This window comes from Sciurus carolinensis, chromosome 5 (assembly GCF_902686445.1).
Source record: "Sciurus carolinensis chromosome 5, mSciCar1.2, whole genome shotgun sequence".
In the NCBI taxonomy this organism is placed as follows: Eukaryota; Metazoa; Chordata; class Mammalia; order Rodentia; family Sciuridae; genus Sciurus; species Sciurus carolinensis.
Window position 1 is genome coordinate 40447231 of NC_062217.1, and position 19391 is coordinate 40466621.

General features: G+C 35.8%; 1 protein-coding gene across 1 annotated transcript; it reads left to right on the forward strand.

Moving 5' to 3' along the window:
- The first annotated feature begins 3088 nt into the window (after window positions 1-3088).
- Window positions 3089-19391, forward strand: Med4 (mediator complex subunit 4). Its single transcript, XM_047553113.1, has 7 exons — window positions 3089-3225; window positions 8563-8629; window positions 11521-11691; window positions 14079-14136; window positions 15678-15764; window positions 17172-17303; window positions 19143-19391. The coding sequence occupies exons 1-7, from the start codon at window positions 3101-3103 to the stop codon at window positions 19313-19315; spliced, it is 813 nt and encodes a 270-aa protein (XP_047409069.1). The 5' UTR covers window positions 3089-3100; the 3' UTR covers window positions 19316-19391.

Consider the following 19391-nt stretch of genomic DNA (forward strand, 5'->3'; position numbering starts at 1 on the left):
TGAAAGATGACAGGGCCAGACTTGTGTCCATAGGTGGCATCTGCATCTTGTCTTTTATAACACCAATGTGGCCCAGTCAGAACCCCTCACTCCCAACAGGGTTGTAACTCTGGGTTTTCCTGGTAGGGAATGTTCCCTACTTCATTGCTCTCTCCAGGAAAAGTGTGCTAAGGTGCTTTTTCAGCTTTGACACCCAGTTCTGTTTTTAAATCGGTGCTGTGTCAATCATTTACAGTTTTCATTAACTGTCACTCACATACTATATTGACTCATTCAGTTCAACAATCATCCATTAATGATCAAAACCTTTTTTTGGGAGAGATATGAGCACAGAGATTAATTATAAAAACCATGGAAGCAGCTTGGCTGGTAGTAAGTGCCTGTAATCCCAGCAATTCCTAAGGCTGAGGGAGGCAGAGGGGGATTGTAAGTTATAGGACAGCCTCAGTAATTTAGTGAGACCCTGTCTCAAAGTTAAAAATGGGGGTTGGGGCTGAGGATGTAACTCAGTGGTAGGGTGTTCCTGGGTTGTTCAATTCCTGGTACCACATAGACAAACAGACACACATACGCACACACCCTAAAAAACAAAAATACCTGTGGAAGCACCCAAGTGCCTATTGTCAGATAAATGGATAAGCAAAATATGGTGTGTGTCTGTGTGTCTGTGTGTGTGTGCGCGCGTGCGTGCATACAGGAGCAATGGAATACTATTCAACCTTAAAAAGGAAGGATATTCTGACTCATGCTGAAACATGGATGAACCTTGAAGGCATTATACTAAGTCACATACACCAGACAGAAAAAGACTAATACTGTGTGATTCCACTCATACAAAGTAATTCGAGTAGTCCAGTTCATAGAAATAGGAAGTAGAATGATGGTCGCCAGGGGCTGGGAGGAGGTTGGAATGGGGAGTTGGTGTTTCCTGAGTGTAGAATTTCAGTTTTACAAATGAAAAGAGTTTTGGAGATGGATGGTTGCTTAATAGTATGAAGGTTAATAGTATATATGTCTTTAATACCCAGTTAATGCTACATTTACAATGGTTAATGATGGTAAATTTTATGTTACATGGGTCTTCCTGGCGGTGGGGAAGGAAGAATATGGTTCCTGTTCTAAGGTGCTTACTGCAGCCTCCCAGTGGGGCCAGACAGGAGGGTTGGAATAACATGGAGTTATAGACTGAAGAGAGGCTAATCTCACATGAAAAAACTCACATGAGGAGACCCATCTCACTTGAAAAAACTAATGCAAAATGTAAACCATTAAGTAATTCCCTAAGATGCTTAAAACCTGTTGATCAGAGGCCTCTCATTATCCTTACCAAGAAGAGTAAAGCGAACACAATACCAGACCTTAAACTATAGAGCAATAGTAACAAAAGCAGCATGGTATTGGCACCAAAACAGACAAGTAGACCAATGGTACAGAATAGAAGACACAGAGAAAAACCCACATAAATATGATTATCTCATACTAGACAAAGGCGCCAAAAGCATGCATTGGAGAAAGGATAGTCTCTTCAACAAATGGTGCTGGGAAAACTGGAAATCCATATGTAAAAAAATGAAAATAAACATCTATCACCCAGAACAAAAATCAACTCAAAATGGATCAAAGACTTAGGCACTAGATCAGAGACCCTGCTTAAAAGAAGAAAAAGTAGGCCCACATCTTCATCGTGGTGGCTTAGGACCTGACTTCCTTAACAAGACTCCTAAAGCACAAGAAGTATAATCAAGAATCAACAAATAGGACGGATTCAAACGAAAAAGCTTCTTCTCAGCAAAGGAAACAATAAATAAGGTGAAGAGAGAGCCTACAGAATGGGAGAAAGTCTTTACCACACGCACCTCAGAGAGAGCACTAATCTCCAAGATATATAAAGAACTCAAAAAACTTAACACCAAAAAACCAAATAACCCAATCAATAAATGGGATAAGGAACTGAGCCGACACTTCACAGAAGAAGAAATATAACCAATGGAAATGTGAAAAACTGTTGAACATCTCTAGCAATTAGAGAAATGTAAATTAAAACTAAGATTTCATCTCACTCCAGTCAAAATGGCAATTATCAAGAATATAAGCAATAATAAATGTCGGTGAGGATGAGGGGGAAAAGATACACTCAAACATTGCTGGTGGGACTTCAATTGGTGCAACCACTATGGAAAGCAGTATGGAGATTGCTCAGAGAACTTGGAAAAGAACCACCTTTGACCCAGTGATCCCACTCCTCAGTTCATACCCAAAGGACGTAAAGTCAGTGTACTATAGTGATGGAGTCATATGGATGTTTATAGCAGTTCAATTCATAATAGCTAAGCTGTGGAACCAACCTAGATGCCCTTAAACAAATGAATGGATAAAGAAAATGTGGTACATATACACAATGGAATATTACTCAGTTTTAAATAATGAAATTATGGCATTTGCCTGTAAATGGAAGGAGTTAGAGAATATCCTGCTAAGCGAAATAAGGCAATCCCAAAAAACCAAAGGCTGAATGTTTTCTCTGACATGCGGATGCTGTCGCAAAATGGTGGGGAGGAGGAGCAGGTTAAAATGAAGAAACTTTGAATTGTGCATAGGGGAGTGAAGGGAGGGAGGGGGTTAGGGATGGGAAAAGCGGTGGAATGAGACAGACATTCCCCTATATACATATATGATTACACTACCAGCGTGACTCTGTACAGCCAGAGGAAAGAGAAGTTGTGTTCCATTTTTGTACAATGTGTCAAAATGTATTCTACTGTCATGTATAACTAATTAGAACAAATTAAAAAATAAAAAAATTAAAAATTTAAAAAATAAACTTCTTATTGCTGTAGGAAAAACAGAAGGCCCAGGAGAACCAGCACACGCAGTGTCTCCTGGTTTTGGTACAGCAGTCACTCCCAGAATTTGGATCCAAGAAACCCTCAATGCACCAGCAGATGGCGCCGGTGTCCGCAGTGCACCTCCAGGAGAGCAGATGGCGCTCTGTCCTGGTCTCTCTATCTCTCGCCTCCGTGATCCTTTCTTCCGCTTCCCTAGCCGGCCTCTCACGGCGCCAGCGCGCACTGCGCATGCTTCGGTTGCTGAGCTGCTGAACATGGCGGCTTCTTCGAGTGGGGAGAAGGAGAAAGAACGGCTGGCGGGTGGCTCGGTATCTTCTGGCGGTAACAGCACGCGGGAGCGGCTGTTGTCTGCGCTTGAAGACCTGGAGGTCCTGTCTAGGTAATGCTTCCGGCCTGAGAGCCGGCTCCGGGCCGGGGAACTGACTCCGGGACGTTTTGCGTTGGTCCCCGGGACTCGGAGGGGAGGGTCGAGTTCAGGAGTCTGTGGTGCACAAATGTCATATGTGGGGTCTCCATTCTTTCTGAACTCTTGAATACCATTTTCCCCCGCTAGAGGACGTTTTAGTAATGATAGTGACTCTGGAACGCTAAGAACCGTGGAGGACCTTAAGAAATCTCTGGGTCTGAGTCCTTTCGTCCGCCTTCAGCCTACAGTTGAGAAATGCCTCGTGGGTGCCAAGCGCTGGGAGACTGTAGAGAAGGGAGGCTGGAGGCCGCAGTGGAGCTGCTCAGTGTCAAGAGGGAGACAGATATACAAACCACTGGCACAGGGGCAGGTTTTAGAAGAAAGGTGAACTGCAGACTACTGGAGTACAGGAACAGGGCACCTGTTCTGGCAGTGGTCAGGGCAGGCTTCCTGAGAAAGAGAATTCGCCTGACTCCTTAGGCGGCAGGTAGATGTTACAGCCTGTGCAGAAGCCTGGAAACACGAGTTCACCCAACGTGGTGGAATTCAAAGTTGTTTGGGTTGGCTGAAGTGCAGCCTGTGTGGCAGAGGTAGAATATAAAATTGGATGTCATTGTCCATGTTCGTTACCTTTCACGATAAACCTTTCAAATTGGAGCCTTTCTTAATGACTGTATGTTAACTTGGGTGTTAAAATGCATTGATTCTCTTTTAGGAAATGTTGCACATATTTGTCCTCTCTTTCCTATCTCACTGTCATAATTATTTCTTAAATGCAAGCTCCTTAACAGTTTTACTTGCTTTCGTGCTGCTGTACTTTATTCTTCTGTAATGCCTAATACCAGAATTTGTGTTTAAAAAAGTTGTCTCGTATCACTTTCCTACTGAAAAGTATTTGGTAGGATACCATTGTCCGATGAGCTGAAGTACCAATATCTTAGCCACAGATGGACTGAATATGGACATATGCATTGGTGTTCCCGTAAGACCATAATGGAGCAGAAAATTTTTTATTATCTAGTGACTTTTTAGCCATCATAACATTGTAATGCAAAGCTTTGTTTGTGGTGATGCTGGTGTGAACAAACCCACTGTACTTTTGGTTATAGAAAAGTATATCAATTATCTACAGTGTATAGTATCTGATAGTGAAAAGTAAAGGATATTGTTGCTGTTTTATGTGTTTACTGTATGTTTACATAGATTCATGAACAATATTTCCTTCTTTATCTTTGCTGGATTTGTAGTTCGTGGTATAGAATCTGTACGTTTCCTCATTAGCTAATCTTAAATGAATGCTCACATTATTTCTTAGTAAAATGAAGCTAGCAAGACAGTATTTGGAGCAAGATATTTTCAGTAAATTATTCATTCCTTTGTTCTGTGTAACCTGTCTTTGGGATAACTAATTTATCCTTCCTTTAGTTTATGTTGTTGCTCTTTGTGAGTTACTAAAATTAAAATGAACACTATAAATGTTGCCTAGCCTATTGCTTTTCTAAATGGGACTGGTGCTCATATGAAAAATTCAGTATGCTCAGCTTAAGGCTGAGCATTAAGGAGTCTGTGGTGAAATACCTTGAAGAGGTAACCACATAGTTTGATACAAATTTGTGTTTAATTTAATTCAGAACAACTAATGATTAATTGGAAAATGCTATTTCTCATGTATGAACTGGTTTTCCAGTTTGAATTGTGATCGGTGTTCTACTTGAAATATCCTTAAGCAATTTTTTTCTGGAAGAATTCTCATCTGAAGATTAAATTTAATACTGGTTGACTTCTAACATCTTTGCTAATCAATCGTGGTAGTGTAGTTGAGTGTGAAATTAGTGAAGTTAAAATGTTCTTTACTTTTTTTTTGTTGTTGGTTTTGTTCATTTTGACCAGCCATATCATGTGGATGGTAGGGATCAATTTTTCTGTAACTATGATATCTTTGTGACACCTTGTTTAGGAGGTTGCTACAGCTGTTTGTTCTGGATCTCATTCAAACTTTTCCCTTTAATATTCACTGAATTATTACTTCTTACCCTTTTACTTTAAAGCCCAGTATGTTCATTTCTTTCTAAACTTTACCTGATTTAGCATAATTTGTTTTTCCGTTTTGCTGAGTAACTGTGTGTGTGTCTGTGTGTATTTTATATTCACCAAGTTCAGGAGCTATTTTTTCTGAGCCTACCCAGCCAGGATAATGGTCTTTGAGAATCTCTTCAAATGTTGGACAACTCTGTAGTCATCCTTGAGATCTTGTCTTTGGATTGACTTTTAGGCTGGGTTTCTGAAGTGTGTTTTCCTGATGTTTTTGGTTCCTGTGGGTTTGCATATACTCAATATTCATGTACTCTTCACTTGAGATAGCATAATTAAAGGTTAAATTTTAGGCTAAATTCAGATTTGACCAATTTGTAGCTCTCCATATTTGATTTCTTTTCTTTTCTTTGCTTCCTTGCTGAGTATAGCATTTCCTGTGTGATGAGATGAATTTACCCACAGTAGTAAATCATTTAAAATGTTCCTCAAAAACCTGAATGTTTCTGAAACTTTCTTCAACTTTCCAGTTGTGCATGACCAGCTGAAGTGCTTGAGTTTCTTTTGCTTTCTGTGAAAGAAGCTGTAGTTCTGTTGTTCTTTCTCCAGAAGTGCCTGAAAGACTGGTTTCTCTTTAATTTATAGTCTTCCTCACTGTATCCATCAACAGATTGGTTTCTTTTCTTTTTCTTTGATTCTTGGGTGACTTATCTGCTATCTTATTTGTTCATCCCTAAAGAACGACATTAAGTAAGTGAAAATTTACCTCTTAGGATCCTGAAGATAATTGGATGGTTGGTGGTAGTGGAAGAGATAGTACTTACTGGTTTGCCACCTCTGGGTCATTAGAACTTCTTTACAGAAATTTAATTGTGTACCTTAGAACTCACTGTCCTGCAGAAACCATGTTGATAGGCGTCCTGAGTTTTCCATGCCAGACTATTAATTTTCTTTACCTATAATTTACTTGAAGTGTAGTACCACCAGTTTAATAAAGGCTCTAACAACTATGTAAATTATAGTCTCTGGGGGAATGTAGCTGGATTCTAATGTTATGCCACGAATAGACCTTCTTCCTCTGTGTTGAGGCAGGGTTCTTAACTCTACACCTATAACCAGAGAGTGGGCATGGAGATTCCTTCAACTTCTTTTCATAATTGAAGAAGACAGAAGTTTCTTTTTTGTCCTAGGGACTGCTATAGAACAGCACTAAGTCTTAGAAACTTCTCCATCCTCTGTACTCCTATGCCTAATGTAAGCCTTTGTAAAGCTTTCTGTGAATGTTTACTCCCACATTTGCAAGAAAAACAGGAAAAGGCTTATTCCCCATTTCCCACCAGATCCCCTCCAATCACCACCACCCCCTCCCACCTGAAACCACCTCTTAGACCAGAGGTCTCTTCTATTACTCATCTCTGGGGTTCAGCAAAAGATTCATATGACTCTTCATGCATTGTCACTTTATCAGCAAGTTCTATCACTCTGCTTTCCTCGTATATCCTAATCTGTCCATGTTCTATCATTTTCAGTACTAAATCCTAGAAGTTACGACCTAATCAAAACAAGTATCATCTTTGCCTGAAATACCTAACTTGCTTCCCATCCTGACCCAAGTAGCTTGGTGGTTGTTTAAACATGTAAATCAGGTCACAGGCTTCGTTGTTTTAAATGATCCAGTGTCTCCTCATTGCACTCAGAATGAAACACTTAATCATTTACTGTACTGTGACTATAAAGTCCTACATACCTACCTTTTTTCACTTTGTATTCCTCTCCTCAGTGCCCAAAGAATCTCTGGGCTCCTGTCATTTAATTCATATCTTACCTCAAAGATATACCCTTAGAGAGACCTTCCCTGACCATTCAAGTGTCCAGCTCACCTCGCAGATAGTCATTAATGTAATACTTTGCTTTATTTTCTTCCCAACTTTTATCACTCCGGCTTTATTTCATTTAGTTATTCCTATCTTCTGTATTAGAATTTAAGTACTGTTGTTCATTTTTATTACCTAAACATCAAGCAAATGGCTGGCACATAAATATTTGATAAATGAGTAGATGAATGAATGAAGACTTTGCATTTCCATATCCACTTTTTTCATTCATTAATTCATTCATACACAGTGATATGGAGAAGTAATAGTGGAGAGGATTCAGTCCACTTAGCACCAGTCAGAAAAATGGTATGAAGCTAGCAGGAAAGGTAGACATATGCAGGTAAAAATAGTGTGGCAGCCAACAAGAAGGTACAAACACTAGGAATAACCAGAGCAATGTCAGGTAGGTAACCGTGAAGCTGTCCTCTCTTGTGTAATTTTGAGAACTTCCAAATATCAGCAAGTTTGAAAGTAATACATAATATCACCTGCTATATGTTTCCTGATTTGATACTAATTTTCACATAGAAAAATTGGCATATCTATTAAGATAGAGTTTTATTATATTTTAAGCATCCCTCTTAGCTCATGGATGTTTGGCTAGTAAATTCAATTAGAGAATCATTAAAAAATGATTCAAACATTCCTTAATTGTTTTACCTTAAAACAAAAACTTACGTTCTATCACCTATCTTTCATATAAGACAGGAGTCAGGAAGCTATTGGTAAAGGGTCAGATAGTAAATATTTATGTTTTTTTAGGCCTTATGGTCCATGCTGCAAATTACTACTTAGCTCTGCCCTTGTAGAGGGAAAGCAACCATAGGCTATGTAAGTCACTTGGTATGACTATCTTCCAAGAAAACACTATTTACAAAAACTGTAGATGTGCTGAAGTTGGCTTGCAGATCTTTGATGTAGGTGGTTTTCATGCATTGTTTACATTTTCTATTTGTTTTTCTTTGAAGTGAAGTGAGAACTTAGCCTCTCATCAAGCAGTTTTAGGGCAGACTGTCCTTGAGCTTTTCTGCCTTTTCTCTGGTTCTTCACAGTTGTCCTTTGCAAACCTCTGTTGAGTCTAAGTGTTCAGCTTAGGTTAATGGAAAGACTTCTTTTTATTCATAGTCATATTTCATTGGCATTACATAATGGATATTTATATAATTATGGTAATGAGTAAAACTTGTATGAATAAGTTTGTTAACACACACAACTGAATCTTGGTGAGAGTGCAGTGTGGCTGGTTAGAGCTGAAGTACATAATTAGTACAGGGCAGCAGCCATGAGGGTCCAGCATGCGTGAGTGCAGTGAACCAACTTGGTTGGGTAGAGAGCAGTTAAGGAAGTTTCTATTGTATTTATTTTGCTAAGTGTTTTTTGTTATTGTTGGTTTTTGTTTTAGGGAACTTATAGAAATGCTGGCTATTTCAAGAAACCAAAAATTGTTACAGTCTGGGGAGGAAAACCAGGTAGGTGTTTTCTTTTTTAAATAAAAATGTGTGTGTGTGTGTGTGTGTGTGTGTGTGAGAGAGAGAGAGAGAGAGAGAGAGAGAGAGAGAGAGAGGTGGAGGGTGGGGGGGATACAGTGTTTCTGTTTTCTGTCTTTGGTTACTTTGGGAACAGGTTTACTTGAAACCTTTAAATTGATATTTTCTTTACATCACATAAGGTAACTGTGCTTAAGAAGCATTTTATTATTTTCCCTTATGGTTCTAATTATACATTTTTAATTTCATCTTTTGAATTAGCTAATAAAGCTTTGTTAAATAGAAAGTAATATGTTGAAAGTGAATGTCCTCATAAACTTAGCCCTTTATCATATACATTATTCCCTTAATGCAGCTTGAAAATGAATGGATGGAAATACAGGAACATACAACTGTAAACAGGTTATTTTGTGAGTGTTGAATTTACAGATAGTTTTTATTTTTTTTTAATACTTTACAGTTTTCTACAGTGCAGAATTTTTTTTTTTTCTTCTTGATTCTGAAATGTTTTAGGAGGTTAAGGGAATAAAATTTGTTTTTCTCATAGTAATTTTAAAGAGAAAGTAAATGGGGAAGATTAACCTTCTTTAAAGAGGTAAAATAGAAGAGAACAGTGTATAATAGACTTCTCCATCATTTGTCTCATCATTCTTTTAGTTTTATCTTCTAGCATGTTTTGAGGACAGAGAAATCTGATGAACTCAATAGAGAAGTGTTAGTGAACCTGTTTTCCTCCAGGATTAATCCCTTCAAGAGGGGAGAGGGAATTCAGATAAGGCCACAAGTGAGAGAACCTTAGGGATGCAGTATTATGATTTTTGTTTTGTTTTTAGAAAGAGAAAAAAAGCTGAACACATTTATTGTGTTAAGATACCTAGTCTTGAATAGTCTTTTAATAAATACCTGTGAGATTAAGTAGGAATTTATCCCCTATGTGCAGAAAATGAAATGTAAGCCCTGACTTTATTTTCTAGGCACTTATTAAATGCTTGCTATGAGTCAGGCACACAGAGATTGTTCAGAAGGCAATCAAAATAGAAGTAGGATCTGTATAATCAAACCTCCTTAAAATTTTAAGGAGTAGTAATTCTGCCACTTGTTATCTTGTACTTAGTACTGGATATTCCTGCATTATTTTCATTGAAACTATTAAGTATTAGAGAGGAATATACCCATTTGAAAATTTCCTAGCCACTGTTTTATTTGAATATTTATAATATCATATGGAATCTTAGAGTTAGAAAGACTGTTCATCGTCTTCAGTTTAACCTTCTGCAAGATTGAGCTCCAGGGTGAACAAATGAGCTGGTGGTAATGGGAAGTGGAACTAGAACCTGGGTCTTCTGACTTCACTTGAATAAATTTTCCTTGCTGAGCAATCTGAAGAGAATATTTTTCTCTAATAGTATACGAATTAGGTCAAACTGTAAACTTCTTGAAAGTTGTCATGGAACTAATGTGTACTATTTGATTTGATAAGTAACTTTAAAATAAAGCTTTTATAGATGTGGAATCTTAGCTTTTTCCTCCTATGACTTGGGAAGAATGGGATTATTAGTCTATTAAATACTGCAGTTTATTTAATTATTTTTTACTCCAGAAAAAACTTAATTGTTATTTAAAATATTCTGGGGCTGGGGTTGTGGCTCAGTGGTAGAACATTTGCTTAGCACATGTGAGGCACTGGGTTCAATCCTCAGCACCACATAAAAAATAAAAAATAAAAATAAATGAATAGAATAAAATATTCTCAACACATGGACCGAGGTTGCAGCTTAGTTTTCTGTCTGTTTTATCTGGAGAGGTTCTTTAAAAATGAGAGGAATTTCATGTCAAAAGGAACTTGAAGAAGCATGCCTGCAGATATTAGTCTTTAATGAATTTTTAAAAATAGTTTAAAAATTGATTTTGGATTTTTAATAGCCATTTCCTTTCTGAGGTTTTAGTAATTATAACATAGTAAAATGAGAGTGGTTAAGACTGACTTGCATCTTAATTTTGTAATGGGCAGTGGTTAACTAGCCTTTGCCAAGCTCTCTGTGTACTTAAGAGGTGCATTATATCATGAGTCCTCAAATAACTTTATATGATAGGTACTACTAGTTTATCTCTTTTCCTAAGGAGGTAAGGAAGTCTCTCAGGCTTGGAGAAGCTGTTGGACTTTTCCTGAGTTACCATGCTAGCAAGTGAGAGATTAGAGATTGAACCCCAGACTTTCTGTTTTATGCATTTTAATCTTCATTGCCTTTTGCTGTATCCATGTACACCTATTTATGTATTTACTGTGTTTTGAAATCACTCTTTTTTAGACCATCTTCATGCTAAGCAGTGAAATCACAGGTTTATTTTTTTTTTCTAATATGTATTTATACAAATGTGTAATTATTAGAGTAAGTTCTTGGTGCCAAGTACCATTACTCAAGTACCAAATAATGGTAGAACTTTCATTACATTGTATTTTAAAGAATAAACTTAAATTTTTATCTTCTCTGGGGAATAAACCTGCTTATTTTGGCATCTTTTTGGTTTTTTTTTTTTTTTTTTTTGCGGTGCTGGGGATTGAACTCAGGGCCTTGTGCTTGCAAGGTAAGCACTCTACCAACTGAGCTGTGTCCCCAGCCCTATTTTGGCATCTTGATAGTTCTGAAAGACTAGTTTTGTTTTGCATGAAAGAAGAACACAAAAAGTACAAGATCTTGATATTAAATCTGTTTCTCAAAATAATCATTGATAGACTATTTTTATTGTTAACATATTGTTTTGGAGATGTTAAAATTTTATAGCCCGGCCAATTCAGGAATGGATTCTTTGTCTCATTGGAATGTAACCTTTCAATATTCTATTGTCTGATTCAGTCAACTATTCCATGACAGGTCTTGGAATTATTAATTCACCGAGATGGGGAATTTCAAGAACTAATGAAATTGGCACTTAATCAGGGGAAAGTCCATCATGAAATGCAAGTTTTAGAAAAAGAAGTAGAAAAGAGAGACAGTGATATTCAACAACTACAGAAACAACTAAAGGAAGCAGAACAAATACTGGTAAGTTGGCAGTTGGTTTTTGAAGAGAAAAGGAATATTGTTAATCTATTTCTGAAAAATGAATCTATTGTAAGTATTTTGAAGAGGAAAAACCTTGACTTTCGAAGTCTAAAGGTGACAGGTGACATTCTGTGAGTAGTTAAATGAACAGCCATTATCATTTCCTTTTATACTTATTATTTTCAGATAGCCTGAAAGTGGTAAAATTATCACTTTCTAACTACATTTTCATTATTTAAATATTTCACATATTGAATTGTAGAAATGGGAGGTTTTACTTTTATCCTGGTCTAATGTAAGTTTTTAAAAAAATATTTTTTGTTGTAGATGGACACATTCCATTTGTCTATTTTTATGTGGTGCTAAGGCTTGAACCCAGTGCCTCATATGTGCTAGGCTAGTGCTCTACCACTGAGCTACAACCCCAGCCCCTAATGTAAGTTTTAATTGTTAACAGTCTAAATCTGCAGTTTTTAAAATAATTCAAAATCAGTAAAAGTATGTAATTTCATAAATTGACTAAAATTTACATTAGTTGATTTGGTCTTCCATCTTAAACTAGGTGGGATTTAGTTATGTGTCAAAGACCTTTATCTTTCCTTTGCTATTCTTGGCTACTATTTTGAAGAGGCAATTTATTTGCTATTATTGACCCTGTTTGTTCACTAAATACTAACTAATGTAATTGTAATATGATAGTATTACAGAAATAGCTAAGTTTGATTTTCATGTGGACCAGACATTGCTGGCATTCTTATCACTAATGAACCCCTTCAAAAATGTGTCAAAACGGGTTCCAGTAAATAGCCTAAGCAGTTCAGGATAACTTATCCACCCCTACTGAAGAAACACCCCCATGCTTTTTAAGAATATGTTTATATTAAAATCTATTTTCCCTTATGAAAATAATATTTGATTATCAAAAGAAATTTTAAAAATACAGAAAAGTAGAAAGGAAGAAAAAATTGCCTTTAATCCTGCAGTTGTATAATGCTACCATTAATGGTTTGGCTTATTATTTTGAGTTTTAGTTGAATTTGGTGTTTTACCTTATTATAATTAGAAGATGCTAACAATCTTTCAAATACTATTTCTTGCAACTTGAACATTTTCCATATAATTATATCCTCTTTGTTTAGTTTTTTTAAGTTTGTGTTATACCAAATGTTTTGATAACTATCCTTGCAAACAAAGGTTTTTCAGAATTTTGGAATATAGTTTTCTTCTTATTATTTTTTAACATACTGGGGATTGAACTCAGGGGTACTCTACTACTGAGCTGTACTCTCAGCCCTTCTTATTTTGAGACAGAGTCTCACTGAATTGCTGAGGCTGGCCTCTAACTGGGGATCCTTATGCCTCAGCCTCCTGAGTTGCTGGGATTACAGGCACATACCACCACTATGCCTGGCTTGGATTTAATTCTTTTTATTAGATTTCTGAAAATGTCATTATTAATTAAAGGCTGTAGGTACAAGTACCATGAGAATGGATTTTTTTGGTTAGATAATAGCAACTTACATTGAGTCCTTAGGCACTAGGTCCTATTCTTTACATTTTATATGCATTATCTCAGTCTTTGTAACAATTTATATAAAGTCAGTGCCAGTATTCAAATGAAGAAAGACTCGAAATGAATAATTTGCCTAATGAAGCTAAAAAGAAGAGAGAAGGGAATTAAACTTAGATCTCTCTGACATCATGCTTTTTACCACTGTGCTTATAGCTGAGGATATGCATATAATAGCTTAACTTTATTTTGTCTGTTAGTGCACCTTGGATGATGAGGTGTTGCTTTTGTGACGGCAGTCATTAAACATTGAGGTGATGCATAGATGAGTAAGAAAATCAGTCCAAGGGGCTGAGGTTGTAGCTCAGTGGTAGAATACTTGCCTACCATGAGTGAGACGCTGGGTTCAATCCTCAGCATCACGTAAAAATAAATAAATAAAATAAAGGTATTGTGTCTGTCTACAACTAAAAAAAATTTTTTTAAAGAAAATCTAGGAATATTGTTTGTAAATTAGAAAAACTTGCATCTGTCCTTCAATTAAATGCAAGAATAGGAAGCTTTTAAGTGTGTGGTCTGTATCTCTTCTGCAGAGATGATAGATAACAAAATAGATTTGCAGACCATACAATTTATACCTTATTTCTAACAACTATTTGTGAATGGGAGGCTAGGTTGTGAATATAATATTTCTTTTAGTAAATATAACTGCTATAAATGATATCAAGAGTTGTTTCAGAACATGAAGAATAAATTTTGGGGATTTTCAAATTTTGCAAATTTTTCCAGTGAATAAGGAATCTTGTGAATTAAGCCCAAAAGTATGCTTGATATAGGTAAAAGTAAATCATATTTCTTTTAATGTTGTTTAAATTAGGCAACAGCTGTTTACCAAGCAAAAGAGAAACTCAAGTCAATAGAAAAAGCAAGAAAAGGTTAGTACCATGGCAAGACTGGATGACCTGAGAAACCCGAGTTCTTGTTTCAAGAAGCTGATGAGAATATTACTGGTAATCATTTGCTGCTGTTGAAAAGATTCCCAATAAGTTTTCAATTTAGAGTGTGTTATGTTCTACCATTGTAGTAGGCATCCTTAGGGAGGTTATAAGAAACAATAACAACATCAGATTATAAGAAACATTAATAGAAGGCAATTGATGGCTGTATATTCAAATGTACAATAAAGATAGTGGTTTATAAAATTGTTGGGAGAAGGAAATGAGAAATGGGATTTGAATTGGATCTTGAAGTCCAGGACAGAGAATGAAAGAGAATGTCCATTGGCCAATGTATATGGGAATATTGTGAAGTCAGAGTTAGCAAAAGCTGGGGCTGGGGAGATAGCTCAGTTGGTAGAGTGCTTGCCTTGTAAGCACAAGGCCCTGGGCTCGAACCCCAGCACCCAAAAAAAAAAAAAAAAAAAAAGAGTTAGCAAAAGCTTTGAGATGTAAGTATATTTAGGATGCAGGGGCCCAGAGAGCCTTCCTTACCTGTTCTCTCACCTTATTCTTCCTTTTCTTTCTCTCTCTTTAAAAGTTGAATTGCTTGCCTTTAATGATTTGTCGACTTGATTTACCTTTAATCATCTCAGATTTCTTATCTAATTTTCTTTGCTCTTTCCTATTTCTTTGGGAACCAACTTTTTTACTGTTACATATGAAAAAAAAAAACAAAAACAAACTGATATCCTCTGAGAGATGGACTTCTCTAGTAGGAAACAAATCTCCAAGACATGTGATTGAGGCTGGCTTTCTGAAATCTAGTCCATAGTTTTGTTGTTTTTAGTCCTCAAAAATTTTATACATGTACTTTGTTAGTGGAAACAGATCTAAAGTTTATACAATGAAAAGTTGCTCTTTTACAGTTGCTGTAACTGTTGTTGATGTTTTTATATATGTACTTCCAGATTTTTTTTCCTAGATCTGTGAATATGTATAATAAAAATACAAATACACACATACATGTTATAAAATAAAAATTAGGTTATGCCGTACATATTTAGCAACTTATTTTCATCTAATAAATACATTTGTATACATCTCTCTTGAGTCTGTTCAGAAATTGGAGCCATGTTAATCACAAAGAGTAGTGTGAACTGTGCTGATTTCATAGCTTGGATGTCACTGGGAAATGAAACTGTTTTCACAGTTTTATTTTTATTCACTGTTGCTTTCAGACAGAGTAATAGTAGTTGATGGTAGTTAATAATTGAGATTATTGAGCATTATCATACTAGTCTCCCAAATTTGTTTCCGTGAGTTGATTTTGCTGCATGAGTATCTTGTTCCTTAGTTTGGGAATATGTATAATTTAAATTATAATGTGGTATATATATAAATATTAGGGAAGGTAGGTGACTGACATTATCCTATTTTCAGTTAATATTTTAAGTATTATATGTGACTATTATATATGCACTTCTAAACTTGTATGTTTACTAGACTAAATGGTCACACTGTCCCCTTAACCTTCTCAGGTGCTATCTCCTCTGAAGAAATAATTAAGTATGCACATAGGATCAGTGCAAGTAATGCCGTGTGTGCGCCACTGACCTGGGTTCCAGGTAAAAATACTTCCCTTATACTAGTTGTACGTGGTTTTGAAAATTTTTAGGAGTCTGAATACAAAGGTACATTTAAATCTAAAGTGGGTTTATACTTAAAAACATCTGCTAAGATGTTTTCATATCTTTAATATCTTATAAGTAATGATGTGTTTTATAAATTTGGTTTTCTGTAAAGCCATTTGCACTAGGAAATGTGTTTTTCTTTTTAAAAATAAGTTAATAACTGGACACAGTGGCATATACCTGTAAGTAATCCCAGTGGCTTGACAGGCTGAAGCAGGAGGATGGAAAGTTCAAAGACAGCCTTTACAACTTAGTGAGGCCCAAAGCAACTTAGTGAGAATCTGACTCGAAATAAAAATAAAAAGGGCTAGGGTCTGGCTCAGTGGTTAAGTGCCCCTGGGTTCAATCCCTGGTACCAAAAAATAAGATAATAACTTTTAAAAGTACAGTTAATAGATGATGCTTCCTAAGCAATAGATTTTTATGCTTATAAAACATAGGCTAGCCAGAAGCCAACTCTGTAGAGCCATTGGGATTTCACAAAGCACCGAGTGCCCAGCAGCAAACACAACAGGTCTAAAAAGAGCTGGAATAATTGGAAACAGCAAAGAGTAACAAGCTGCAACTATATTGACCATGGATAAAATATAAGACAGGAGACTTATGGTAGAGCATTAGCTTCTTTGGAGGAATAAGTTATCTCAACTTCTGAAAATTATGTTTTACCATGATAAAAGCATGAAAAGGAAATAGAACGTTGGGGGTGAGTAATCTGGAGTTGGTGAGAAACAAAACTAAAAAGTTGATTCAAATCTGGCCATGTTTTTATCAACCAAAAACTGCTATTTAGTGTGCTTTCATAATGGGAATAACATTCTTGCTGATATTCTGCTACTAATTATGAGAATTAATTTTTAAATGAAAAGATCAAAAAGATAGAAAAAGGTTTTAATTTAGATAGGCCTTCCAATAAACATTTCAGTCCTTCCTATCTTAAAAATATCCTGATCCCTTTTCCCTCAGTATAAATATAATTTTTAAAAACTGGAAAATGCAGTTAAGCTTGAAGAATTGAGATCAGTATAATTTTCCTAAATTGTCATTTGGAATGTTTACTAAAATGACTTGTCTTCTCATTTTGTTTCATACAGAAAATGGTATATTCTTGAGAAGATTCAGAGAAGAAACTAAAAACATGTGTTTTATTATGCTTTTAATAGCAATTGATAACATGACTTCATATTTCAAATTTTAAAGTGTAGCTTGAATTCTTTATTGTGGATCAAGGAAAATTAATACATTAACAAAAATATTAATGCTTTATATTAAAAATTACATATAACCATTTTTTTTTGTAGTTTTATATATATATAATTGAGTTAAAAGTAGTCTATTTTTTAGGGGACCCACGTAGACCATACCCAACTGATTTAGAGATGAGAAGTGGATTACTGGGTCAGATGAACAATCCTTCCACTAATGGTGTGAATGGTCATTTACCAGGAGATGCCCTTGCAGCAGGCAGACTGCCAGGTAATGTTAATCAGAAGAATGTTTTCAAACAGACCAAGGTTTTTCCGAGATGACAGTGATGGGCTATTTGCAAACATTTGAGATTCTAGACCCAACTTATTTTAATAGCTGGTTCTCTGCCAGTTTATCCTGCTCTCTGCTTATTCCATTCTAAAGGCTCTTCTAGATAGAGCTTATGAAATTAGGCTAAGCTGCTTTTCTCTCTTATCTAATAATATTCCACCATCCTCCTCAGGCATTAGACCGTTCCATTTTTGTTATTGCTTAAACAGCATTTTTGTAGTTGTGAAATATGCATATAAATAGAATGATAAATACATATTTTGTAGGTAACTTGTTTTGATGTAGCAGAACATTGTAAAGTAGAAAAAGACAAAAGGAAAAATTTATTCTTTCTGAAGCAGTCAGAAATATTTTAAATATTTTTGCTTATTTCCTTTTTTAATCCCTATATCTTGGCACTGTTAAAAAAAAAGTATGCTGTAGATACTGCTTTGTTTGCTTAACATTACATCTTAATGAGATTCCTATGTTATTAAAAATGCTTCGTATTATTTAGCTACCTAAAGTACAAACTGGGGAACTGTACATATATTAACCTTGGCTACTCCTCATTTTTCCAACTGCTATTGTACTGGATTATATGCCAGTCACAATCTGTCAGGAGGCAAAATACACCAGTGGTTTGAAGGAAAATTGAAAGAATTATTAACTATAACAAGGTATTTCTAAGTTGTCAGGAGAATTGTTTTTTTAAGTACAGGAATAACAGAAATGGGGAGCTGCTGCCACATGGAGGACTAAGACACAGGACCTAAGGAAAGGACAGTAGGAGAGGAATACTGCTGTGCCCATTCTGCAACAGAGCAGTTAGATAAGGTTTCAGAGGCCAGCACTTGCAGCAGGAAATTACCCACCAGGTTCCAGGACACTTAATTGGGAATCTACCCTTTGGTATTGTGGTGAAACCTACCAGGAAACCACCCTCAGGGATGCCACTGAAAGTTGCTGAGACATGTAAGCACACTTGACAGACCTACACACCAACCAGGCCCCAGAGAAGTAAGGGGGAAAAAACCCATTCTATCCTCTGTTCTGTTAGTCTCACCAGCGCCCTCTACTGACAAAACTTGACATTGTGTTAGCTGGCAGAGGAGAAATGGTTTCAGTGTCCAGGAAAAGGTAGATTTGAAGCTAACTGGCACACCTATCTAGTTAATATCGTAACACTCCTGTTTGACTCTTTTAAATCTGACTGCTTTTTTTAGTCTTGAACTATACCTTCTTATGCGTTCTATTAATTTTTCTCATAAATACAGACTAAATGTTTCTTGGGCATTTCCTTATAGTTCTTATACATACATTGCTAATCAACTATTTTTGATCAGAATCATTTACAATATTAGTTTCTCTATCCTCTAAGAGAGTATTCAGTCTACATTAAATATAATTTTTAGTGTAGATTTTATTATCTGCTTATAATATGTAATGTATGATTAACAATTATTTTTGCATATAATAGCATGTAATATATACATAGACTTAGGAAGTACATGAGTTGTAATTATAAATGTCTTGCAAAAGAAAAATTATATCGACTATTTGAAGTTTCTTACATTTTTTAAAAAAGCACGTTCCTAGTTCCTAAAACATACTTTTCTTTGCTCTTTCTTAATTTGATCATCATTAACGTGACTAAATGTGTATTTTTATTTTGAGCCCTAAAAAATTTACTTCAGATTATTTGCATTAAGGGAGGAATGGGGATAAATACAAATAGAACTGTAGATAAATTACAAATAGAACTGTTCTTATATGCTTCTTTCTTTCTTTCTCTAGATGTCCTGGCTCCACAGTATCCATGGCAGTCAAATGATATGTCAATGAATATGTTACCGCCAAATCATAGTAATGACTTTTTGTTGGAACCTCCTGGGCATAATAAAGAAAATGAAGATGATGTAGAAGTTATGTCAACAGACTCTTCAAGTAGTAGTAGTGACTCTGATTAAAAAAAAAAAACATGAAACAGCATACAGAATTGAATATGTAGAATTCTGTTTCTTGAACACTAGCAGGGAAAGTAAA